General features: G+C 34.8%; 1 protein-coding gene across 6 annotated transcripts in view; it reads right to left on the reverse strand.

The window, feature by feature from the left end:
• Positions 1-6,410: 6,410 nt before the first annotated feature.
• USP45 (ubiquitin specific peptidase 45) overlaps positions 6,411-22,559 on the reverse strand; it is a 62,749-nt gene continuing 46,600 nt past the window's right edge. The window contains exons 10-17 of one of the 6 annotated variants that reach the window (XM_029223795.1): positions 21,218-21,309; positions 20,160-20,216; positions 19,312-19,455; positions 17,333-18,005; positions 15,708-15,805; positions 12,319-12,405; positions 9,321-9,474; positions 6,411-8,732 (exon numbers count right to left, since the gene is read on the reverse strand). In XM_029223795.1, the coding sequence (XP_029079628.1) occupies positions 8,602-8,732; positions 9,321-9,474; positions 12,319-12,405; positions 15,708-15,805; positions 17,333-18,005; positions 19,312-19,455; positions 20,160-20,216; positions 21,218-21,309 (1,436 nt within the window). In that variant the 3' untranslated portion in view covers positions 6,411-8,601. The other 5 variants (XM_029223796.1, XM_029223797.1, XR_003793704.1 and 2 more) reach the window with 5 other exon arrangements.

A 22,559-nucleotide genomic window follows, 5' to 3' on the forward strand; every position in this document is an offset into this window, starting at 1 on the left:
TCTCTGATTTTGCTCTGTGATCATTTTCCAAGTTTTTGCCCAGGGCCTGATTTTCAAGTTTCTCTGAGAAACATTCTAATCAGAGAAACATTCTATCTTCCTTGTGAAACCTGATTGCCCTAGAGAAACTTTCATATGGTCCTACTTTCTATAATCATCTTGTATTTGTTTGCTTGTTTCCCTAGTAAAGTTGAAGCAGTTTTCTGGTAGTTTTTTGTTTTTTGTTTTTCCCATCTCTGTTCTCCAGCTGGCCAGCGTACTGCTTAGCATACAGAAAGTTCTCCATTTGTCGAATGAGAGAATTATTAAATAACTCACGTTTGTTCCTTCTGCCAGTTTAATGAGGCACTCTCAGCAATCACCGTTTGCCAGACCAGGAAATGAGTTTTACAGTCCCATAGTTCCCTTTCCCTCATTACTTTCACCTAGGATTTCCCTGTAACTTTAGGATTCGAAGGAGACATCATCAGGCACTTGTATTTCAACACCAGACTTTCTCACAATGTATTTTTGTATTAAAGTGTCTATTTGAGCAGCTATTGTGTACACGAGCTGCTGCAGTCCAGTCATTCTGCACCTTGATTAGAAAGTGCAGTAACAGTTGCCATCTTGCCAGTCTTAGCAATCTGCTGTCTATGACTAACAATCAGGGCGCTTCGTAAGTTAAATTTTTTATTAACTTGCCCTCGTTGCAGAGTGTTTGAAGGGGAGGATATATTCAAGTTAGTACTTTGCATTATTATGAAAACAAGTTATCCTTAAGGTAAAGTGGAAAAAGGTTAAATGAGATGTGGAAAAGAAACAGAATTAAATATTCCTACTTCTTGAGATCTGAACCTTTAAGGTGTTATTATGTTCCATATCACATCCATCTTAAAATTTAAGAATAAAAATTATTTAATGGTAACTAGACTTGTGGTAGTGATCACTTTGTAGTGTATACAGATGTTGAATTATAATGCTGTATATATGAAACTTATATAATAAAAAGTTATTTAAAGCTGTGGTATATACATACAATCAAATATTATTCAGCCTTAAAAAGGAATGAAATTCTGATACATGCTACAACATGGATGAGCCTTGAAAAGATTACGCTAAGTGAAACAAGACAGACACAAAAGGACAAGTGTTGTATAATTTCACTTATATGAGGTCCCTAGAATAGGCAAATTCATAGAGACAGATAGCAGTTGCTGGGGGTTGGAGGAAGAGAGGAATAGGGAGTTATTATTTAATGGGCACAGAATTTCTGTTGGGGATGAGGACAGGGTTCTAGAGATGGTGATATTTGTACAACATTGTGAATGTACTTAGTGCCACTGAATTGTACACCTAAAAGCGGTTAAAACGGTAAATTTTATGTTACATCTACTTTACCACAGTAGAACTACAATGGAGGATTAAAAAGTATATAAAGCTAATATGCTACAAGCAAATTATTAAAAATTACAACTGTTTTAATTCTTAAATAATAATTCTTAAGACAACTGTTTAAATTCTTAATAAATTACAACTCTTTTAATTCTTACTTAAGCATCTCCTAGAAAGTAGTGAGAATATGTATCATAATGAAATATGAGAACATACAATAATAATTCAGTTATTTAACAATGGACCATGTAAACTATTATATATAGAATGGATAAACAAGATCCTACTGTATAGAACAGGGAACCTATATTCAATATCCTGTAATAAACCATAATGAAAAAGAATTTACACAAATATATAACTGAATCACTTTGCTGTACAGCAGAAAATAAGACAACACTGTAAATCAACTATACTTCAGTAAAATAAATTAAGAAAAAAACCCAAAAAAACAATGGACCAAACTGGGCTTTATGCATGTAATGACCATTTAGACCAGATTGGAGAAAGTAAGGTACACCTACTATGTTCACTGACTGGCATATTCTTACTTAAAAATCTTTTGTGATTCAAACTACTGTTTCTATACTTAAGTCACTTGTATGATGTAGTAGACATTATTAGTATTCACCAATATCTGATTCTCCACTGACTTACAGCACACAGAAGGTTTAAGCCTCCTTAAAGTTTAGGTAGTACTCAGTGAATTACTTCTGGCCGATGGGCTGTGGGTTAAGTGATGACAGTTATTTCTGGACCTAAGCTTACAAGAACTGTAAGCATTGTCACATCAACCAAGAAGTCTACAGGCAGATAAAGGGGCAGCTACAGGTTGGTATATTCTCTGTCAGCCACGATCACCGAGTTGCCTTATGGGAAACAGTGGCCAGAAAGAGCCCCAAATCAGCGAAAGACTTTGCAATGACCACAAAATAAGTTGCTGAGATTCTGGAGACATTTGTTAATAAAGCACAAGCCTAATTTAGCCTGACACATACAGATATTGGTAACAGGAGTTGGGTGCTGCTCAAAGAACTGAAAATATGTGGCATTAGCTTAGAGGTTGGTTGGTATACATAGGAAACTAATATTGGAGGCTAGAAACAGGGACATCACATTATGCAACGGTAAAAAATTTAATATAATTGTCACCCCCAATAACCTGAGAGGCAGAAAATGTACCTACTGACTTTTGAGCTAGGGGAAGAAGTTGAAAAATAAGTGTGTGTTGGGTACTACTGGATGTATTTGGCACGGTATTATGAGAAAGAGTGGAGCTCAGAGAGGAATGGTTGATTTGTAGAAGCTGACGCGAGGGAATAGAGGCAAGCAAAATTTGAGCCTCACGTTTGTGTTTTTCAACTCCAAGCAGTAGGAGATAAACTTGAGAAAGCCTTTAAATGACAAAGGATCATTAAAACTCAGCCTTGCAGCAAAGATTGTAACTAAGGGTGTAAACATCATAGTTATTTTGGAAATTTTCAGTGGGTTAATTAAGGATGTAATTAAGGTAACCTTAATTTTTTTCTCACTTGGAAAAAAAAATAAAACTAAGGATGGAAATGTGGTTAAGAGGATGGCTCTCCCATCAAAGCTAATAGACAGAAGGTACCTGCCATAAGGTCAGGAGAGAGGTAGGGAGGTAGGAAATCAAAGAAATACAATCAACCCAAGAACTAGTTGTCTCAAAAAAAATGGTATGGTTACTGGCATATAAATCTGACCGTCAACAAAGAGGGCTACTAAGCTTTTAAGAGTGGTACTGGAAAAGAAACCATAAGCCTTGGCTAACAGAAATTGTGACTATTCCAAACTTTAAACAAACAAACAACTTCAGCCCCCAATTATCTAGGAAACAGATTGAAACAAAGCTGTGCAACTTCCAAGGATGGCATATTCCTCAACAGCCATTCAGATGTAGCCAAGGAGGATAATTAAAAAAAAAAAAAGATTCTTCCAAGGGGTGAAGTCTGGAGTCACAGAGAACAGTGGAGAAGGGAATTCTTAGGGAATAGAGGAAAGGTCTAACAATGAACATTCCCCATGCCCAGGGTAAGAGATTGACAATATCTCCATTCTTCTTCCCCTTTCTAAATTAGAATGTTGATTGTGGTTATAGTTCCACTGGTTTCACCACTGTACAGTAAGTTTGTGGAAAACAGAACATAGTCTTTCGGCTCCTGGGTCTCCAGACCAGTGGGAGCAACACCCAGACCTGACATAGCACTTCCAAAGAGCCTGGTTCTGGAATGGTGGATGGTCCTTTGGGGCTGTTTCTCTTGAAAAGGGAGTCACTGTGTTCCACGTGTAGAAAGAAGAGCTGAGTATTTGGTGACCAGAGGGTAGACTGTGAGAGACTTCTAGTCCATTCTCCTTTTCTTCTGAGCCCTGGGAGACTTACTCTTTCCTACCCATCTTTCCTTGCAATTAGGCAGGGCCAATGTGACTATTTCTGGCCACTGGGTTGTGCGCAACGCATCCAAGATGAAGAATTTCATTGCTGATGCAAGACCTTTAGTGTTCTCCTCCCCTGCCAGTGAAGAGGCCTGGCATTAAAATGATAGAGCCAGAAGACAATCAGCCAGAGGATTACAGACTCACCAGTTGGAAAACAGTTGCTTTTGCAGATTGACCAGACTCACAGTGATTTTGGGTGAGGAAGAAATAAACTTTTGTTGTGCTAAGCCACTGGGATGTGAAGTTATTTGTTACTGCAGCATAACCCAGCCTATTCTAATACATATGGGAATGCAAACATTTTAGATATTTCTGCCTGAGTGCAACTTTTAAAAAATGTATGAAAATGGCTTCAGGGGGTCTGTGAGCCTCTGAAATTACATACAAAAATCTGGGGCATATATTTTTCTAAGAAGATGTAAGTGCCAAGATTTCCCTTCCCAGCCTCTCTATTGCCATTAGCAGGAGTGAGGAGAGGGCCCCAGAATTAAAACCCTCCACTTCCTCCAACACTCATAGCTTCTCTTTGGGACTATCAGGACTAATATCATACACCTTTTATCCCTAGAACATCCTTCATCCCATGGACCTTAATTTCCATATGGCTCTGTGGGTAATGTTGCTTGATTTTTCTCCATATCATTTACCATTTGAAATATCTTTTCTTTAATCTTCACTTCTTAGAATGTCTATTTCCTCACTTCTTAGAGAGATTTCTATCTCCCATGGTCAGTGCTGTATCCCCAATGCCTACCACACAGCAGATATTCGATAAATATGAAAGATGGTCTATAACATTCATTATAATCTCAAAGAGCTTCATAACCTAAAAAAGGTTAAATACAGAAAGGTAGACAAAATGTTTCCTAATGAATTATCCTGCCTAAAAAACTCAAAGAAACATCTGAAAGGATGAAGACTCACCCTTGGCAGACACTGAAATCTGAATGAAAGAGGCCCATGAGATATTTTATTTGGAGATGATAAACTTCTGAAATAGGAAGGATATTTTGAATATAGTTAAGTAAGTAAATACAGTGTTTGTACACAAAATATTCTGTCAATAATGTGCATTGAAAAAAACTCCAGGACCAATCTTGAAACATAAAGTAAATATGAATTTAATATTTTATGCATGTTTATACAGTAACATCAAAATAATGCTCCATAAGTTACATAGCTATTTTCCAAAAACACTGCAAAAAAAAGATAAAATGGTAGGAATGATATATAATCAATTATTACTCAAAATTAAAAAATATAGTCATCTATCTTTTAAATAGGTTTGAATTGATGGATTTCTACATGAACCAGAACATTTTAAATATCTAAAAATAGTCTTTCTTAATGCAGCAGATAATATATAAAGAATCACTTTTATTGCACATAACATATCTGGTTTAGGCTTATTTTTTCAGGTAGCACGCAGACAAATTATGAGTATGAATTTAATAAAAGTAGGCAAGATACTATTTTATACCTCAAAAATTAGATGAAGGTTATATATTTCACAGCTTAATCCTCAGGAAATTTTATTCAGGTATCATACAAAATCATTGACTAAAGTCAAACATGCGAACTAAGAGCTCTTAAATACGTATCATAGTAAAATAGTTTTGTTGGCACATTTACAATAAGAAAACAGGTATCAACTGCTCTTAGAACTGACACCACTCTCCCTGGCCACTCAAAAAGGTGGCCTTCACATCAGTTTTAAAAACATTAAATGACAAAATCTTAAATATAAACATACATTTGGTTATGTCAAAAATATTCACATAATTGGCATATAGTCAAAAATGTATCATTTTAAACATGGAAAAACTAGGGGAACCCGAGGTTAGATATAAACCAGTTTCTAAATAAAGCTAGTTAAACTCCTGTTTTACTTCTTAAATTCATTTCGCCAAACACTAGTTTTTTTGAGGATCTGTAAACATTCTCACTGATTTGTACTGTTTCCTGAGGTCATCTGGAAGCCACTGTTACTAAAGTAGCTCACAATTTAGTACCCCTGCAAATGTGCTTTGGAAATATTCAAAATAAAAACAAAAATTTAAATGTAGATCCATGTGTAACTTAACATACTTTCTCTATTACAAAAGCTATCTTTAGGAAAGTCTTAGATCTCAAAATCAAATTTATTCCATTACCAGCAGACCTGGACAAGCAAAGCATTCATAAACTTTAGGCCATAAAAAAACAGATTTCAGAATTAACTCATTTAACACTGTGGAAATGAAAATAAAAGTATCTTATTACTTCTAGAATAATGTCTAAAACTTACATAGGCCTCTTCATTTTAAAACATGTTAAAACAGTGTCAGCCCAGGGCCTGACCCTTAGTAGATGTTCAATAAATATATACTTAATGAATAAATGTAAAGTTAAGCACAAAAACTACTGTGGTATTTGAGTACTGAGGTAATGTTCTGAAGCTACAATGTACCACTCACTTAATGAAAAATCAGTCTTAACTGGTATTCAGAATAAAGCTTAAAAGATCTCCTAATTTGATAAATTTAGCACTAGTTCATTTCCTGGCATCCAATGAAAAGAGGAACTAGGCACTTTCCTTGATTCTTGCCCTCACTTATCACTTACCATCTCTACTTAACTCTGTAAGGGATAAGCCAAGAGGCAACAGAAAAGAATGGTCTTGTTTCTTTCCCTCCTTTCTTGCTTCCTTTCCCTCTTTCTTCCTTTCCCTCTTTCTTTCTTTCTTTTCTTTCTTTCTCTCTCTCTCTCTTTCATCTATCCATCTATCAATGAAATAAGAAGCAGGTGACCATCCAATGAAAAGTGCATGCCTCTTAATGGTATCTTTTCTAGGAGAAAAATGAGACAATTTAATATTTACATTTGGGGGAGGGGATGGTAATTGTCATTACCAAGACGGTTGACTTGAATAAAGAGGATTAACTAATAGTTTTCAAAAAATTTCACTGCTCTGGTACTGAAGTCTTCAATGTTAACGCATTACAATTAAACAGAAAACACTTTAAACACTGTTTACCTTTTACATGACACAACCTGAGTTTACAGGTTAACTTATAAAGATACATTTCTCCATCATTTCACTGTTAAAAATCAAGAAAACCACTATTATTGAAATTTCAACAGCTTGAAAATACAATTTATGCAATGACATTTTTAAGCTCTGAATTTCGTACATTATTACCATCTTTAACACTAATCACAATTCCATTCATCCATATATCAAAAGGCGGCACTGGTAACCTTGATAATATTACATATACTTAAATATTAAGAAGGGTGAGAGTCTTCATGAAATATTTCCACACATTAACTACAGCCATTATTCTTATCCTTCCTTAACAAGAGGAGAATGAACTAGGACCAGGCACTTACCCAGCATCTGCCTGTACTATCATTCGTTAGCCCTAATGATTAGGATGCTTGAACCATGCAGTTATGTGTTTTGATTTAATAATGTAACACCAAAGTAGTCATTTTTTAAAAATTTAAGCCTAAGTAATGGTAACATTTTCATGCCAAGTTTTGACAGCTTAATAATTTGTTTTCTAAGGGGGAAAAACTACCATATGTTTGCTATTAATTATTTTAAAAGAAAATCCAAAATGCCAACTTTATGCTCCATTAAAATAAAAACTAAACCTATTTGAACTTACAGATGATGCTTGCTGAAGATAAAAGGTGATCTCAAAACCCCAAAACTATGATTAATATTTACTGATCTACAGAACTAGAAAATGTATTACATTTTCCTATTAAGCATAATAAGAATAGAATTCTCTATCATTTACAAATATGATTTGGTAATTTACATTTCAAAGGTATCCTATGGTCCCATATGGATTAACAACTTCTATTTACCAATTCTGCATGTAACAATTATCTATAAATATATTTTGACTGGCTAATCACTTGCAAATTATCCTCAACTCCATCATGAATAGGCTGCAAATAATATGTTGATAAAATATTTTGGTATTTTTCCAGTTCTCAAAACCTCAAAGCAATAAGCTAACCAGTATATTATTTGTAAATCCATATTACTGAAGCTACAGTGGTACCTTTTTATATGGTTGAATCATACAAAATATGACAAGGTCAGTATGCCAATTGTGTAAGTATATGTTATAGCAATGTGTCCCACACAGCAGTGTAATATACCACTGGATAGCCCTGAGATGATTTTTAGTGAAGTGCTACATGAATGAGCAATTTTTCTTTAGTTATATATTTATTTTAATGTTTATTAGAAAAAAATGTAGCACATAAAATGTAGAATATGCTCAAAATAAGACTATGGCTTAAAAAGGCTAAAAAAAAAGCTTAAAAATCATAAGTAAACAATGGCATAAGAGATATATATACATATATATATGAAAACAGAAAGGTGGTATTGACTCACATTTGGGAAACACTGTTTTAAAGGAATGATTTGACTTAGCCAGCATCATTTCTGAATGCTTGTAGTAATAAGCCACATTATAAAGGAGTTTCCTCTACTACTGTAAATTCTGTGGGGTTTTTTGCCAGGACAAATATGTTTTTAAAAACATGTGTTTACATTTATTTTAAGAATATAATTTTGAAAGCATTTAGTAAATTTAATTTACTTTAAAAGGATTCACCAAAATGGTAAACATGTCCAGGAGCATTTGAGGGACATGCCATTCCTACAGAAAAGACTACAAAGACACATTGCATATAATGGTTGTTGCTGCAGCATTTAAATAAAAGTGATCTAAATAATCATTACCATTAACAATTAACAAATAATTATAATATTCTTTCATAAAAAAGAAGGTACGCTTGTGCGCTAAGTGCTCTTGATTCTGGAACCACCTGCACGTAAGTGTCACTAACATGGACCCACTGGCCTGCTGACTCACTATCAGGTTCTTTCAAACCTAACAAAACAAAAAGAAATATAATTTTACAATAAGTATGTTCTGACTTTACATTAAAGACAACACATTTATCACAAACTCTAATGCTAGACTTTATTGCATAAGGCTGTTTCTTCTTGGGCTAAACATCTTCCAAAATGAACTCTTTCAAAGTGTTAATATTAGTATCATTTACTTTAAATATCTAGTGAAGTATTAGATAGTCTTATGAACATTTATTTATTCAAGGAAAAGGGCATCTGCACTAAAAGAGAAGGAAGAAATTACACAGTTAGTTTGCTGAAGCAAATTTTCAACTCCAACTCTAGTCTGAGGACCTGGTATGTCTTTAAAAACTATTGGTATTGTTAAATAAAATGCTATTCCACTGCAATACACGATGACTTAACACCTTGAAAAACTGGGTGTCACTTCACATGACCTGAAGGGTACAGTTTTATGATATTTAAGATTATCTAGGTACTCTTAAAGGTTTTCCTCACTTAAAGTGAATCCACTTGAAGTATCCATGAAAGAACTTACCTCTTCCAGAAAAGGAAGAATGAATTCATTTGTTTTTAAGAGTAAAATAAACTTAGGATGGCATACCAGGTACATTTTTCTTTCCAGTGATATGTTCCAGTAATTTCCTGGACGGTGTTCTCACTTTCACGTAAGCAGTGTAGTGGCCTCCTCTCATTGAGCCACTATGTTCCACTACGCCATAGAGACCATAGAGAACTTTATCTCCCACACTTACATTCTTTCAGACAAAGAAAAAAACCTCAAATTAATTAGTAATATTTAGTGAACTCTTATTATAAGGAAAATTAAGCCAAATGCAAGTCCTACTTAAAATAAGAGCAATGCATATTAAAACTACACCGGCATATGTTCCCACCTGTATTAGACCAGCAAAATGAAAAAGCTTGACAACATTCTCTGTTGGCTGGGCTGTAGGGAAAAGAATGCTCTCATATGGGAACGCAAAGGGGTACACCCCTATTCAGGGACATTTCACGTTATCTAGCTAAGTTACACAGGTATTACTCTTGTATTTATCGATCCTTTTTCTAGGATTCTATCTCACAGGAACATGAGCAATATGTAAAAAGACATGTACCATACTAGTGATTGCAGGATTATTTGTAATATCAAAAAACTGGAGTAGACTCAAATGTCCATAAACTGGGGACTGGTTGAATAAACTATAATGCATCCATACAATAGAGTACTATGCTATTTGAAAAATGGAGGGCAGACTATCTCTAAATACTGCTATGAAATAATCTCCAGGATACAATGTTAAGAATAAGGTAGAAAAAAGGATACATATTGTAAGCTATAATTATTAAAGAGGCGAGATGCAGATATATATACCTATTTGTTTACATTTAAAAAAATAATAAATGAATAAACAATAATTTGAAAAAATGGTTATCTATAAAGGGAGGAAAGAAACAGGTAGAACAGACATGGAGAAAAACTACACTTGTTTGAATTTACGTTGTTTTATACATTTGACTTTGGAACTACATAAATATTTTATGTAATTATTAAAAAATTTTTAATTTAAGTAACAATCCCTAAAAATGAAAATTTTAAAATTAAGCAAATGAATATCCAGTTGGTGGCATAATCACTCAGAGAACAACCACAAGGGTCATGTCAAAAGAACCCAGGAGCCAACTTGAAGTGGCTCTCAGTAGCCAACAATAGATCCATTAGACTAACGTATTAGACTACGAATTAAAAGAAAAGTGCAGTAAATTGAAATATTATTAATGTGTTTAAATCCATGAATTCATAATGATAAATTAACTGATCATAGTTTGAGGATGACAGTGAATTAATTCATTATTCTGAAAACTGGTTTAAAAGGGGGACGGGGAGAGAACTGAGCATTTACCCTGTCTTTTCTATAAGAACTATACCATAAGATAACTAAATAGATGAAAGGAATTTCTCTTTATATAGAAGTATTCTAGCAAATAAATGAAGAAATAATAACAGGATTACCATTCTGTAATTCTTAATGAACTCATTGAGCAACGCTGGTTGCTAATATCACAGAAAGGTAACTGGCATTTATGTGCCACCTGATGAAAGAACAGAACACTCCCTATGAAATAGCCTTACCGGGAGTGGGAGGAATATCAAACCTGAAACTGTTCAAGCCTCTCTTGATCCAACTACCTATCTGTAGGAAATAAAGAGGATAGAGGAATAATCATCAAAATCTAAACTACAGGAAACTACCAGAAAGATGATCCAGTTTCTTCAACAAATAAATTGCAAGGGGCAGAGATGCGAAAGGGACACTGTATATTAAAAGGGACTAAAAGATATTTTTCAATCATGATGTGTAGTCCTTACTTTGATACTAATTCATTTTGAAAATTTCATTTATTAGACAACTGGAAATACACTAGATGATATGAAAAAAATTGTTAATTTTTCTAGTGTGAAAGTGGTATTGTGGTTACGTTTAAAAAGGTGGGGGTGATTCTTATCTTTTAGAGACACGTATAGGAAAAGATCTATGAATGAAATGATGTCTGATACCTGCTTCAAAATAACATAAGAGAAAAAAAAATAATTTAAGAGGAGGAAGTAGATGAGCATGTGCATGGGGCAGGACTGGCCATATATCTAAGGTTTGGAGGCAAGGTGATGTGTGCTTGAGGTTCATTGTACTGTTCTGTCTACTTTGGTGTATGTTGGAAATTCTCCATAATAGGTACTTCTAAAAAATATGTTTCTGTAAGTTTAATACAGAGCTTGCTAGATATTTTGTTTACCATACTATCAAATTCTGTGAATACTGAATGTGAATAATTGACAGATAGTGCTAGTATTCCATAGCAGACGAATTGGATTCACTGACAAATTGCATTTAAGATATTTCGCTTTGATTGATCAATGTATTGAAAGTATTAAGTTCAGTAAGTTTATGTACTACAAATCCTAGACTGCTAACCAGTAATTGTGAGCAGGACAACATGTTAGTTACCCTAGAACTGTGCAGTTCCCTCACGGAAAGCAAAGTCATCAATTTCACCTACAGAGTTCTTACATACAAGTACGAGCAATTATAAACCAATTTGCTTTCTATATCTAAGTATTAAAGTATTAGTAATTGTAAAGTATCATACTCAGTTCACAAGTACACTATTCTCAGTAGTGTACATGAAATGGCATGAAAAACAATGCACTAGTATATCGATTTACAAAAGATAAAGAACTCTTCAACTGCGAAAACTACTGTCAATTAAGCACAACATTCACAAGGAACAGGAGAGGGCACAAAATCTGCTTACTTCTCTCAGCAGCTATCTGATTCTAGTAGCATTTACAAGCAGCTCTGATCTTCATGAACATCGTGCCTCACTCATGCTTTATGCATCTTTTCAACTTATTCTATCTCCCAAAAGACAAAAGTGATAGTGTGTTAAATGTTGGATGGAAGGAAGAAAGGGAGGGAAGGAGGGGGAGAGAGAGAGAAGGTGGGAGGGAGAGAGGAAGACATGGCCTAATAAACAATATATAGGATATTTTGAAGCATATTATTTGCATGACAATTAAATATCTTAATAATATACTATACCTTACAGGTAGCAGAACAGAATGGTGCTAAGTCAAGCGTCAGTGGGAAATCTACATGTCTGTTTACTTTGCGAAGACTCAGGCCAGCCTCAAAAAACAACAACAACAACAACAAATTTTTCTTAATGTAACAAACTTAATCTAGATCATTGCGTTTGTTAATTAAAACCAAAAGAGGAATCCTAGGGCTTCCCTGGTGGCGCAGTGGTTGAGAGTCCGCCTGCCGGTGCAGGGGACGCGGGTTTGTGCCCCGGTCCGGGCGAATTCCACATGCCGCGGGGCGGCTGGGTCCGTGAGCCATGGCCGCTGGGCCTGCGCGTCCGGAGCCTGTGCTCCGCAGCGGGAGAGGCCACAACAGTGAGAGGCCCGCGTACCGCAAAGAAAAAAAAAAAAAGAGGAATCCTTGACCTTTTTTCATAGATATAAAAATATGACTAATGAACAGTCCAAAACTGATATATGACTAAGTTCTCAATTAGGTTTCATAAACTGTTATTGCAAAGATCATTCATTTACATGGGTATTTTTACCACAAACAATATGAAAATAATCGCTTTCACTGTGTCTTTCAACACTTACGGGAAAATAAATTCAATGTGATAAAAGCTCAGCTACTGATACATATGCTATCATAAAAATGTACTCAACTGAAGAGTCAGGAGTCTGGTGTTCTAGGCCTAACTCAAAGACTGGTTAACTGTTGTCTTGACTCTAAACCTCATCTAGATCAAGGCAGAAAACAGGTATAAATGGATTATATTAGGTCCCTTCAGTTCTAAAATTCAGTGATATTCATTCATTAAAAAGAGAAAAATCTGAACACTCAAATCATTTTAACAGTAAAAGTAAACATTACATATTATATAAATCAAAATGAATATTCATGTTGTTAAGCAAGCTCTATTTCTTTCCCTACTTTTAGTTTCCAAAGGCAGGCCTTGAAAAATGTACACTTTGCATTTAAGTAATGATAAAAATTTGCTGATAGACCACCGAAGATATTGGATAAGAAACCCACAAATAGAAACAGACTCTCTTGGAATAACAAGATACTTAAATCTGAGTTGTTTGGGTCGACAAAATTAACAGATGCAACCTTTTATGCAAAGCTTTCATGACTTACTTCAACGACTAGTCTTTTTATTTGCATACTAATCACATAACTTTTACTACAGTTCTGTTGCCTATTTCTTACCTTTAAAGAAAAAAAAACAAAACCTTATTTTTTGACCAAAATATAGCCACATAGTGATTTGCATTTTCAAGTAATCTTTAGAAGTCTTAACATGATATCAGACATGAAATTATGAAGTCATATGTCTGGAATAATTATTTAATATGTATTTAATTTGTTTGCCTCCTTTCTTCTCATCAGGTGACCTCTATAAGCAGCTGGTACCAGCACTGTCTGAGATCATTTCAGGCTAATGTGTCCTCCCCAGACGGTACTTTGCTATTGAGAAATTACCCCTTATTAGAAGAGACTTCTATCAACACTATTATAATCTTTGCCAATTTGGACAGGCTAAAAAAGGAATCTCACTGCCATTTTATTTTGCATTTGTTTTGCTGGAAAGAGTGGACCTTTCATACTTTCTTGGAATTTTTACTTCTTCTATGAACTGTCAATTCATGTTCTTTACCATTTTTACTATTAGAGTCTTGATATTTTTCTTATTGATCTTTAAGAGCTCTTTACATACTTACAATATTAATCATTTGCCATATTTATGACAAAGAGCTCTATCTTGTTGAGATTTGCCTTTCAGTGTTGTGGCTGTTTCTGATATACAACTCTAAAGTTACTACAGGGAAACAGGCTTTCAGGGACACTGAAAAACTAGAAGCAAAGACATTGCTTAGAGAATCTGATCCGTAAAATTCACAGTCCCAGAGAATGAGAACGTGGCTTTGCAGACATTACATTTAGGCTGAGAACCAGAAGGGACCGAGATATCTATTAAAATCTCCCTTTAAGGGCATGAATTCTCTCTGTAAGTTGTTCCTAAAAGGGATGCAAGTACCAAATATAAAATAACTGTGCTACATCATTCTCAGATCTGGCATGACCCTATCTCATTCATACAGAGTCACTGCAGATATACACCTTCTATTTCACATTCTGATGTAATGAGACTCAATACATCTGCTTCTGCTCTCCATGGCCATTTCATCTCCACTGGGTTTCTGTAATGTTGGCTATAGAAAATCAAGAACTTAATCGAATTTCCATGGATAGGGATGGGGGTATAGAGAAAAATCTCTTTCTGCCCATCTGTGGCCCACCTGAAATGTTGCAAATATATACTCAAAGCTTTCAATCTCTTCCCTTGAGATTTCTTTCAAGGGTTTTATACTTAGAAAATCTTTCACACAGAGGTCAGGTTAATAATTTTCATCAAGTTTTCTTCTAGTCTTTTGATAATTTGTTTCATACAATTAAAAAACATTTATCTGAAAATAGTATTGATATATATGGTCTGGAAGGAAGCTCTAAATTTTTATTTCTTCAAACACCCATCTTTCCTAAGTCCTTTACTGAGTAATCTAGCCTCTTCCCCAACTGATTTGAGATTCATCCTGTACCATAACAAAAGAGCTTTAAATTATACTCAAATTTTATTTATTGACAATTCTGACCATACTGTTTTAATTATTAAAGTTTCTTCCAGAGAAACTTTAAAATCGTTTTATCAAATGCAGAAACAAAAAAAACAAAAAACAGAGAGACAAGGCATTGAATTAAAACTATGAACAATTAGATAAAAACTTGATACATTATATTTAGGTTCTCTCCCATTAGTCCTACAAGAGTGGGGCCTGCCTTGCAGCCCTTTTTGCAATTGGTCCCAGCCAACCACACCCAGCCCACGTACAACTCTCACTGGAATGAAAGCTCAGAAAGTTATGTGCACCTTGTTATTTCTCTGCTTCTAAGGGTTCTTAATAAATCTTATTTTCCATTCACACACACGCGCGGGCACACGCACGCATGCCGCTGAGGTTCCGACCACCTAAATCTTCAAATATTGTGAATTAAACAATCTTATTTAGAAAAGTCTTGTAAGCTATTATGGATGAAAAAGCAATAAATCTTATATGACAAATTTTTTTTAAATATTTATTTATTTGGCTGCCAAGTCTTTGTTGCGGCGGCATGTGCAATCTTTAGTTGCAGTATGTGGACTCTTAGTTCCCTGACCGGGGATGGAACCCAGGCCCGCCTTGGGAGCACGGAGTTTTAACCACTGGACCACCGGGGAAGTCCCTCATATGACAAATTTTTAAATTCAATAAATTACTGTCTAATCCTTGACAGTAATTTACAAGACTTAGGGCTCTGCAAAACATATGATGAAAATTTGTATAGTGTTACTAAAGGGAATTTACCTGATGAAATCTTTTAAGATGGAGAATTAGGATAGCTGGAACAGCAGAAATGAGCAATTGCTTCCTGGCATTAGTATAAACCCCTCCTGCTTTCTTTTCTGCATAAAGTACAAGATAACAAAGTTACTTGTAAATTTCCATCTTATACATTATCTACCCTATAATACAGTAAACATTTAAATAGAAGCATCATACCACATTTTCAAAAATGTTAAAAAAGAAATTAGACCTCTGATTACAGGGAGCCTCTACTCGTCCCCAAAACTCCACTAATATGAAAGGGAGTATTTTTTAAGGCACACACTTATAAGGAGAAAGAATAGGGGAGGTGACACTTGCAACATAACTTTGGAAACTGGAAAGCAAATAGACCAGTAGTGACTTATGTCAATGCCCGCCAGTCAAAGAATAACAGAAACACACCTGTAGTTGAAAAAACTGGGTCATTACTCATTGCAGTGAAAAGAGATCATGTATCATGGGAATGATGGGTCATTTCAATAAGAGGTTGTTAGAAAAGACTTGTGATAGGATTTGAATATGGCTAATTGCATATTTAACTTGGATTAATGTAAGCTGGCATTTCTTCCTCTCCCATATAGACATTTCTTTAATTACTAATGTATTAATCATGTCTTTATTCTGATGCTTTGACATCTGGAGCCTTGCTGACACTGGAAAGGGCCTTTCCCAGATCTAGCTAATTCCTAGATACTAAACAACTTAAGTGTGCCTTTCATATGCAAAACAACCAATCCAAAACCCATATCCCAACCACCTCCTTTATTGAGCTCTAATAACTCTAGGCCACTATTCGCCTGCCCTAATCACACCAGAGCCAGGTACCAGACAGCTAGGGACAGCCCCTATACTGCAGCATTTTCCCCCTTGCTCCCTCTGTCTCCTGACCAACACTGGTACTTCCCCTTGTGGCCCTGTGTGGCGTGGCTCAGCATGCCTCCTCCTCTTGGGAACTATAAGTAATAAACTATCTGTTCAGTGGCAATCGTCTCCTTATCTGTTAGACTCATCATACCTGAATAATAAAACCTGCATTTTGAAACAACTAGTCACTAAGTAATCAGAGTGTTCTCTCCATTTAATCAAGGCTAGAGGTACACCAGAAATTTCTTACTTGACAAATCCCCCTTTTCTACTTTTCTCTGGTCAACAAAATAGTTATTATATTGCTAGCTTTATAACATACAGTTACTTAAAATCTTCAAATTTATATCTTATGATATGACTTTATACTAGATTGATGGGATTTATGAAGAACATTAATCTCACTAGTGTTGTAATTTTAAGTTTTACAGAATTTTTTTCTGGAAAGATTTCAGATAGCTAGTTCCCCGAAATAAGATTATGTGGGTCTGCATTTTCGAGGCAGAGATGGATACTTCCTGTCCTTCAATTTATTTCAACAAAAATCTACTGAAAAGTCACTCTGCCCAGTCAGTGTCTTCAGTGTTGAGGTACAAATATGATAAGACAACCCCTGCCTCCAAGCAGCTAAAGTACGCAGACAAGGTTCTTAGACTCCTCTTTGTGGGATCTATAACCCACTAGTCACTGTTTATCAGATAATCCATGAATACTTTAAAAAAATTAAGCTAAATATTTACCTGCAGAACTGGTTTCCTTTGGGTACTTCTGTTTCTTTTCAGTACAGCTCTCACACAGAAGCTTGTTGTTCCCCATTAGTAATTCCATAGATGTAAACTGATAGAGACAGGACTGAATTGAACATTCTTTAGAAGTGGTTATATAGCTCTGAGAAAGGGTCTGAAAAGCATTTTGGGGGCTGTAAGACACCATATGCTTGCCCTCTGAAAAACACAAATTATTTGAAACCTTTAGTGGCTGATTTTCTCTGTCAAAATCCCTATCTCCAGTTCCAGTGCTGCTCAGATGAAGTTCAGAAATAGCTCCAGCCACTCCCTCATCACCACCGTCACCCTCCTTGGTGAGTGGTTCACTCTCTGACGGATGGCGAAGGTGTCCATTTGTGTGCACATAGTATCCACTGCTGGATCTCAACAACGAAGTCTGCTTAGGAGCACTTTCAGACTCTGAAGCCTCACTGTCAGCATCAACACTACTTTCAGAAAGGCTGGCTTCTTTCTCACTGCCGTCGGTAGGGCTTTCAGTCAGAGCCGACTCAGTGTGCACGATGCTTGCAAACAATGAGGAGTCTCTATTCATTTCAAGGTTTTCATTTTTCTGGTATATGACAACAGCTTTATCTTCTCCAGGTGACAATTTTCTTGTACATTTTCTGCCATGAATTAGTTGATTCTGTAAGTTGATAGTGTTTTCAGAGAAAAGAATCTTGTGACCTTACTGAAAATAAATGCCAGTAAGTCTTATTTAAACATTCGACAATTTCTAAAGTACTATTTCTAGTACCTCTGAAATCCATTTCCTAAATCTACCCAAAGTACAATCAATAGAAGATATGCTAACAAAGAGCTCTAATTTGAAAATAAACTTTTACACAAGAAACCGACAATAATGGTTACCTATTCATGGAGAGGGAACAGGACTTTTGTAGAACAGTGCTATGAAGGAGGCTTTTCAAGTGTAAACCTTTGCATAATCTCTGTAGTCTTGCCCCTTAAAGGACCTTCTAATAGAGTAAGTTAAATCTGGTAATACATCAATTTGCCAAGTTAGTACAAATCATATCATGTAAAAAAGTGTTTTTTTAATGAGGTGCAAATTCAGATTGATGTCTTTAAATGTATACGGCATAATTCATCAACCAGGTATATCCCTAGAGAAATAATGGGTCTAGACAATGGTCATCAGTGACTGATAACATTACAGAAAGAGAAACATCAAACATGATGTGCACCTCCTGATGGAAATATACACCACCACTTAAAAGTTTTCTTGCCAAAAATTAAATAAATAATCAAACTTAAACCTAATAAGGCTCTAACTGCCTTAGAGAGGAAACAAAAGGAACAGAGGCACCTCTTAACAACATGCAGATGAATTACTGCATGCAAAATGAATTACCACAACATACAAACTGAATTACTATAGCATGCAAAATGAAACACTATTGATGTGGGAATGTGAGAGACTGCTGAAAAAAATGATATGATCACTTCAACAAATAAATTGCAAAGAAAAAAAAAAGGTGGAATCTGTGGATTAAAAGACATTTAAAAGACATGGCAATCTATAGATCTTTTTTAGATCCTAAATTCAAATATGCTTTCAAAAGCAAAAACAAGTATTTTATGAGACAACTGCAGAAATTTTAATTATGACTAGATGCTTATGCTATTAAGAAGTTTTAAATATTTTAGGTACAGTAATGATACAATAGTTATGTCTTTAAAAAGCATCTTTTAGAGATATACATTTAAGTATATGATATATTGGGGATTTATTTCAAAATAATCTAGGATGGTGAGGAGGAAAATGTGGGATAGATACAGATAAAACATGGTTAGCTGTGAGATGATAACTATGATGCTGAGAAATGGGTACATGGGAGTTTATCATACTTCCTTACTTTTGTGTACTTTTGAAATTTTTTTTAATAAAAAGTTTTAAAAAACAGATGTCTCACAAATGCATATAATCTTACCTTATCTTTAGATGAAGAATGCTTCTTGGTGGCTCTAGGTTGATGAGTATTTTCTATAGTAATAGTGCCACTGTATTCACCATTATCTGTGTCCTGTAAACTTCTATATTTACTCATTCTTCCCAAAAGTACAGGTTTTGAAACCTATTAGATACCATATATATAACACAAAACTTCTTTAGGAAATAAATTCTGGATATCATCTACTTTTTAAAATTTCTAATTCATCTGAAATGTAATTTCCTAAACATTAATTCTCAAAATATGAAGCATAAAAGTTTAAATTCCTTGAGAATAAGAACTATATCATAGGGGCTTCCCTGGTGGCACAGTGGTTGAGAATCCGCCTACCAATGCAGGGGACATGGGTTCGAGCTCCGATCCAGGAAGATCCCACATGCCGCGGAGCAACTAAGCCCGTGCGCCACAACTACTGAGCCTGTGCTCTAGAGCCCGCGAGCCACAACTACTGAGCCCGTGTGCCGCAACTACTGAAGCCCGCACACCTAGAGCCCGTGCTCTGCCACAAGAGAAGCCACCACAATGAGAAGCCTGCGCACTGCAATGAAAAGTAGCCCCCGCTCGCCGCAACTAGAGAAAGCCTGTGCACAGCAACAAAGACCCAACACAGCCAAAAATAAATAAATAAATTTATATATATATAAAAGAACTATATCATACTTTACGCATACATATACAAACTCCAATATCACATACACTGTACAAACTCAATTACTGTATATAAAAAGTAACGACGCTCAGATGTCTAATAATATACTCAACAAATGCCTAAATATATGAATTTATAAATGCCCTTCACAAAAAGACTTAAGTTTTTTTCTCCTTACCCTTTCTTCTATTATAGGAAGTGAAATATCAATAAAAGGATCTTTTACTGTGGAGATCTTAAAAAGAAAACATATTGAGAGCTTCAGTTAGAATTCTAATATAGACAATGTAGTTTTGTAAAGTCTTAAAGAAATCAAACTTCCCAGGCAACTAAAATCTTAAGTTAAAAAACGTTCCTGGAACAAACAGTAATTTAATTGGGTATAGCAACACATATTGTTAATCAAAACAAGATATCCCAAAACGTCAATAAATGCAACCCAGCTGAATTTTATAATACTGTTAATATGACTAACCTGTAATACATAAAGTAACTAAAATAAACTGTGTTTAATAAAAGTGATTAACTGAAGATATAAACATATTTTTGGTGAAATTATGGCCATAACATAAATAAAATATGAAATGTTAAGAAAAAAGCCAGAGAGCTTGACTGTGTTTTGTAGATTCTTTAGGATAATTCTATTTTAAAAGATACTTGGGCTTCCCTGGTGGCGCAGTGGTTGAGAGTCCGCCTGCCGATGCTGGGGACACGGGTTCGTGCCCCGGTCCGGGGAGCCATGGCCGCAGAGCCTGCGCGTCCGGAGCCTGTGCTCCGCAACGGGACAGGCCACAGCGGTGAGAGGCCCGCGTACCGCAAAAAAAAAAAAAAGTAGATCAGCCTAAATTGTGTTATGACATTAAATTATTTCTATTGGGATTACAATTTAGGGCAATGCATAATTATATTAACATAGTTACTCTCTTCGCAGAAGTTTCTCTTTCATTTTCAATCCAAATGAGTAGCTAACACATTGGAGCATATTAAAATAGGCTAAATGAACTTCACAGGTGTGTCAAGAGGAAAAATTAGATAACACGTTTACTTAAAAAAATTATACATTATGTTTATTTTCTAGGAGTGAAGGATATACTTTTAAAAGACTTTTTAAAACTACTGTGTAGTCATGTGTGACAAATAAAAATAAATGACTGGAGATGATTACATGTGAAAGAAAACCATAAAAACAATGTGACCATATCTATCCCATGTTGAAGTGAATTCCAAAGTACCTACATTTGCACATTCTTCACACATGACTGTGCTAGTTAATTCACCAATAAAGATACGATCTATGAAGTTCATTTTCACACCTTCTCTTCCATATGCTGTAAAAATAATACTTTTAATGCAAAAAACATGTCAACCATTAACCTAACAATGTAATAGGCTTTTTTCCCATTGAATCAAAAGAAATCTGAATAAGGCAGATATCCAGGACCATATTTAATAATATATTTCACTATATGATGTTATAATGTCTTTCTCCTTTACAATTCCACAGAGAAAATGTGACTATCAACTACTGTAGTCTCAAAGAAATAGCAAGCTGTTCTTAAACTTAAGAAGTAAAATAATTAGAGTATTAACCACTATTCATACCACACTCAACTGCTCCAACTAAACCCTTTAAAGCCTCTGTGCCTATCCTAGAGGCAGATAGAGGGATGGGAAAAGAGATTATGATTTAGGACTACAGATGCCAGGACCATAACTATGGAAACAACAGAGTAGTAAAAGACAAGTAAACACTGCATAGGATAAAGAACTAACATGGCAATAACTAACTCAGTTATATATGTAACTCCTGTTACATAAAAATGTTAAAATTATTCCCTTTGGGAAATATTTATAAATAAAAGAAAATTATACTTATGATTTGCTTCAAAATAATATGTAGTTGGGGGAGAACAGATGAAACATAATACACCATAAATTGAATGTAATTTAAGCGGGGTGATGGGCACACAGGTACATGGTCTTCATTATACTAGCCTCTCTAATGGAAGTTTGAAATTTTCCATAGTAAACCATGGGGAAAAACATATTAAAAAAACATATTCACTCCTCTTTCAAACTTTTCTTCTATCCTTTTTTGATCTCTACCTTCAAATTTCATGCAAACATTTTAAATCATTTTAGAACATTACTTGAAGCACTGAATGACAGAGCAGACTTTTATCTGGATATATCAATAAATATTTATTAATTATGATGATAACTATTTAGAAGTTATGTTAAACTAAGATGTTTCATTAACAAAACTTGTACAAGGGATTGAAAATAGGTTAAGATTACAAAACTGGAAAGAAGTGAAGGAATAAATGAACAGTTATTCTAAACATGCACTAGATGGCACTATCTGAAAACAAGAGAACAAGTATACTTGAGAGTGTATTTTTCAAAATCTTGAACATTTAACTGCACATAAAGTTTTGTCATATACAATCATAATGTATGTATATTTGTTTATAAATTACAGACGTGTAGTATGTACACATAATGCTACCAAAAAAACCAGATGTTAAAAAAGAGAGTAAAATACAAATAATATTTTTAAACATTTTCTATAAATGAT

Source organism: Monodon monoceros, unplaced genomic scaffold (genome assembly GCF_005190385.1).
Source record: "Monodon monoceros isolate NGI ecotype Baffin Bay Population unplaced genomic scaffold, NGI_Narwhal_1 Super_Scaffold_15, whole genome shotgun sequence".
Lineage (NCBI taxonomy): Eukaryota > Metazoa > Chordata > Mammalia > Artiodactyla > Monodontidae > Monodon > Monodon monoceros.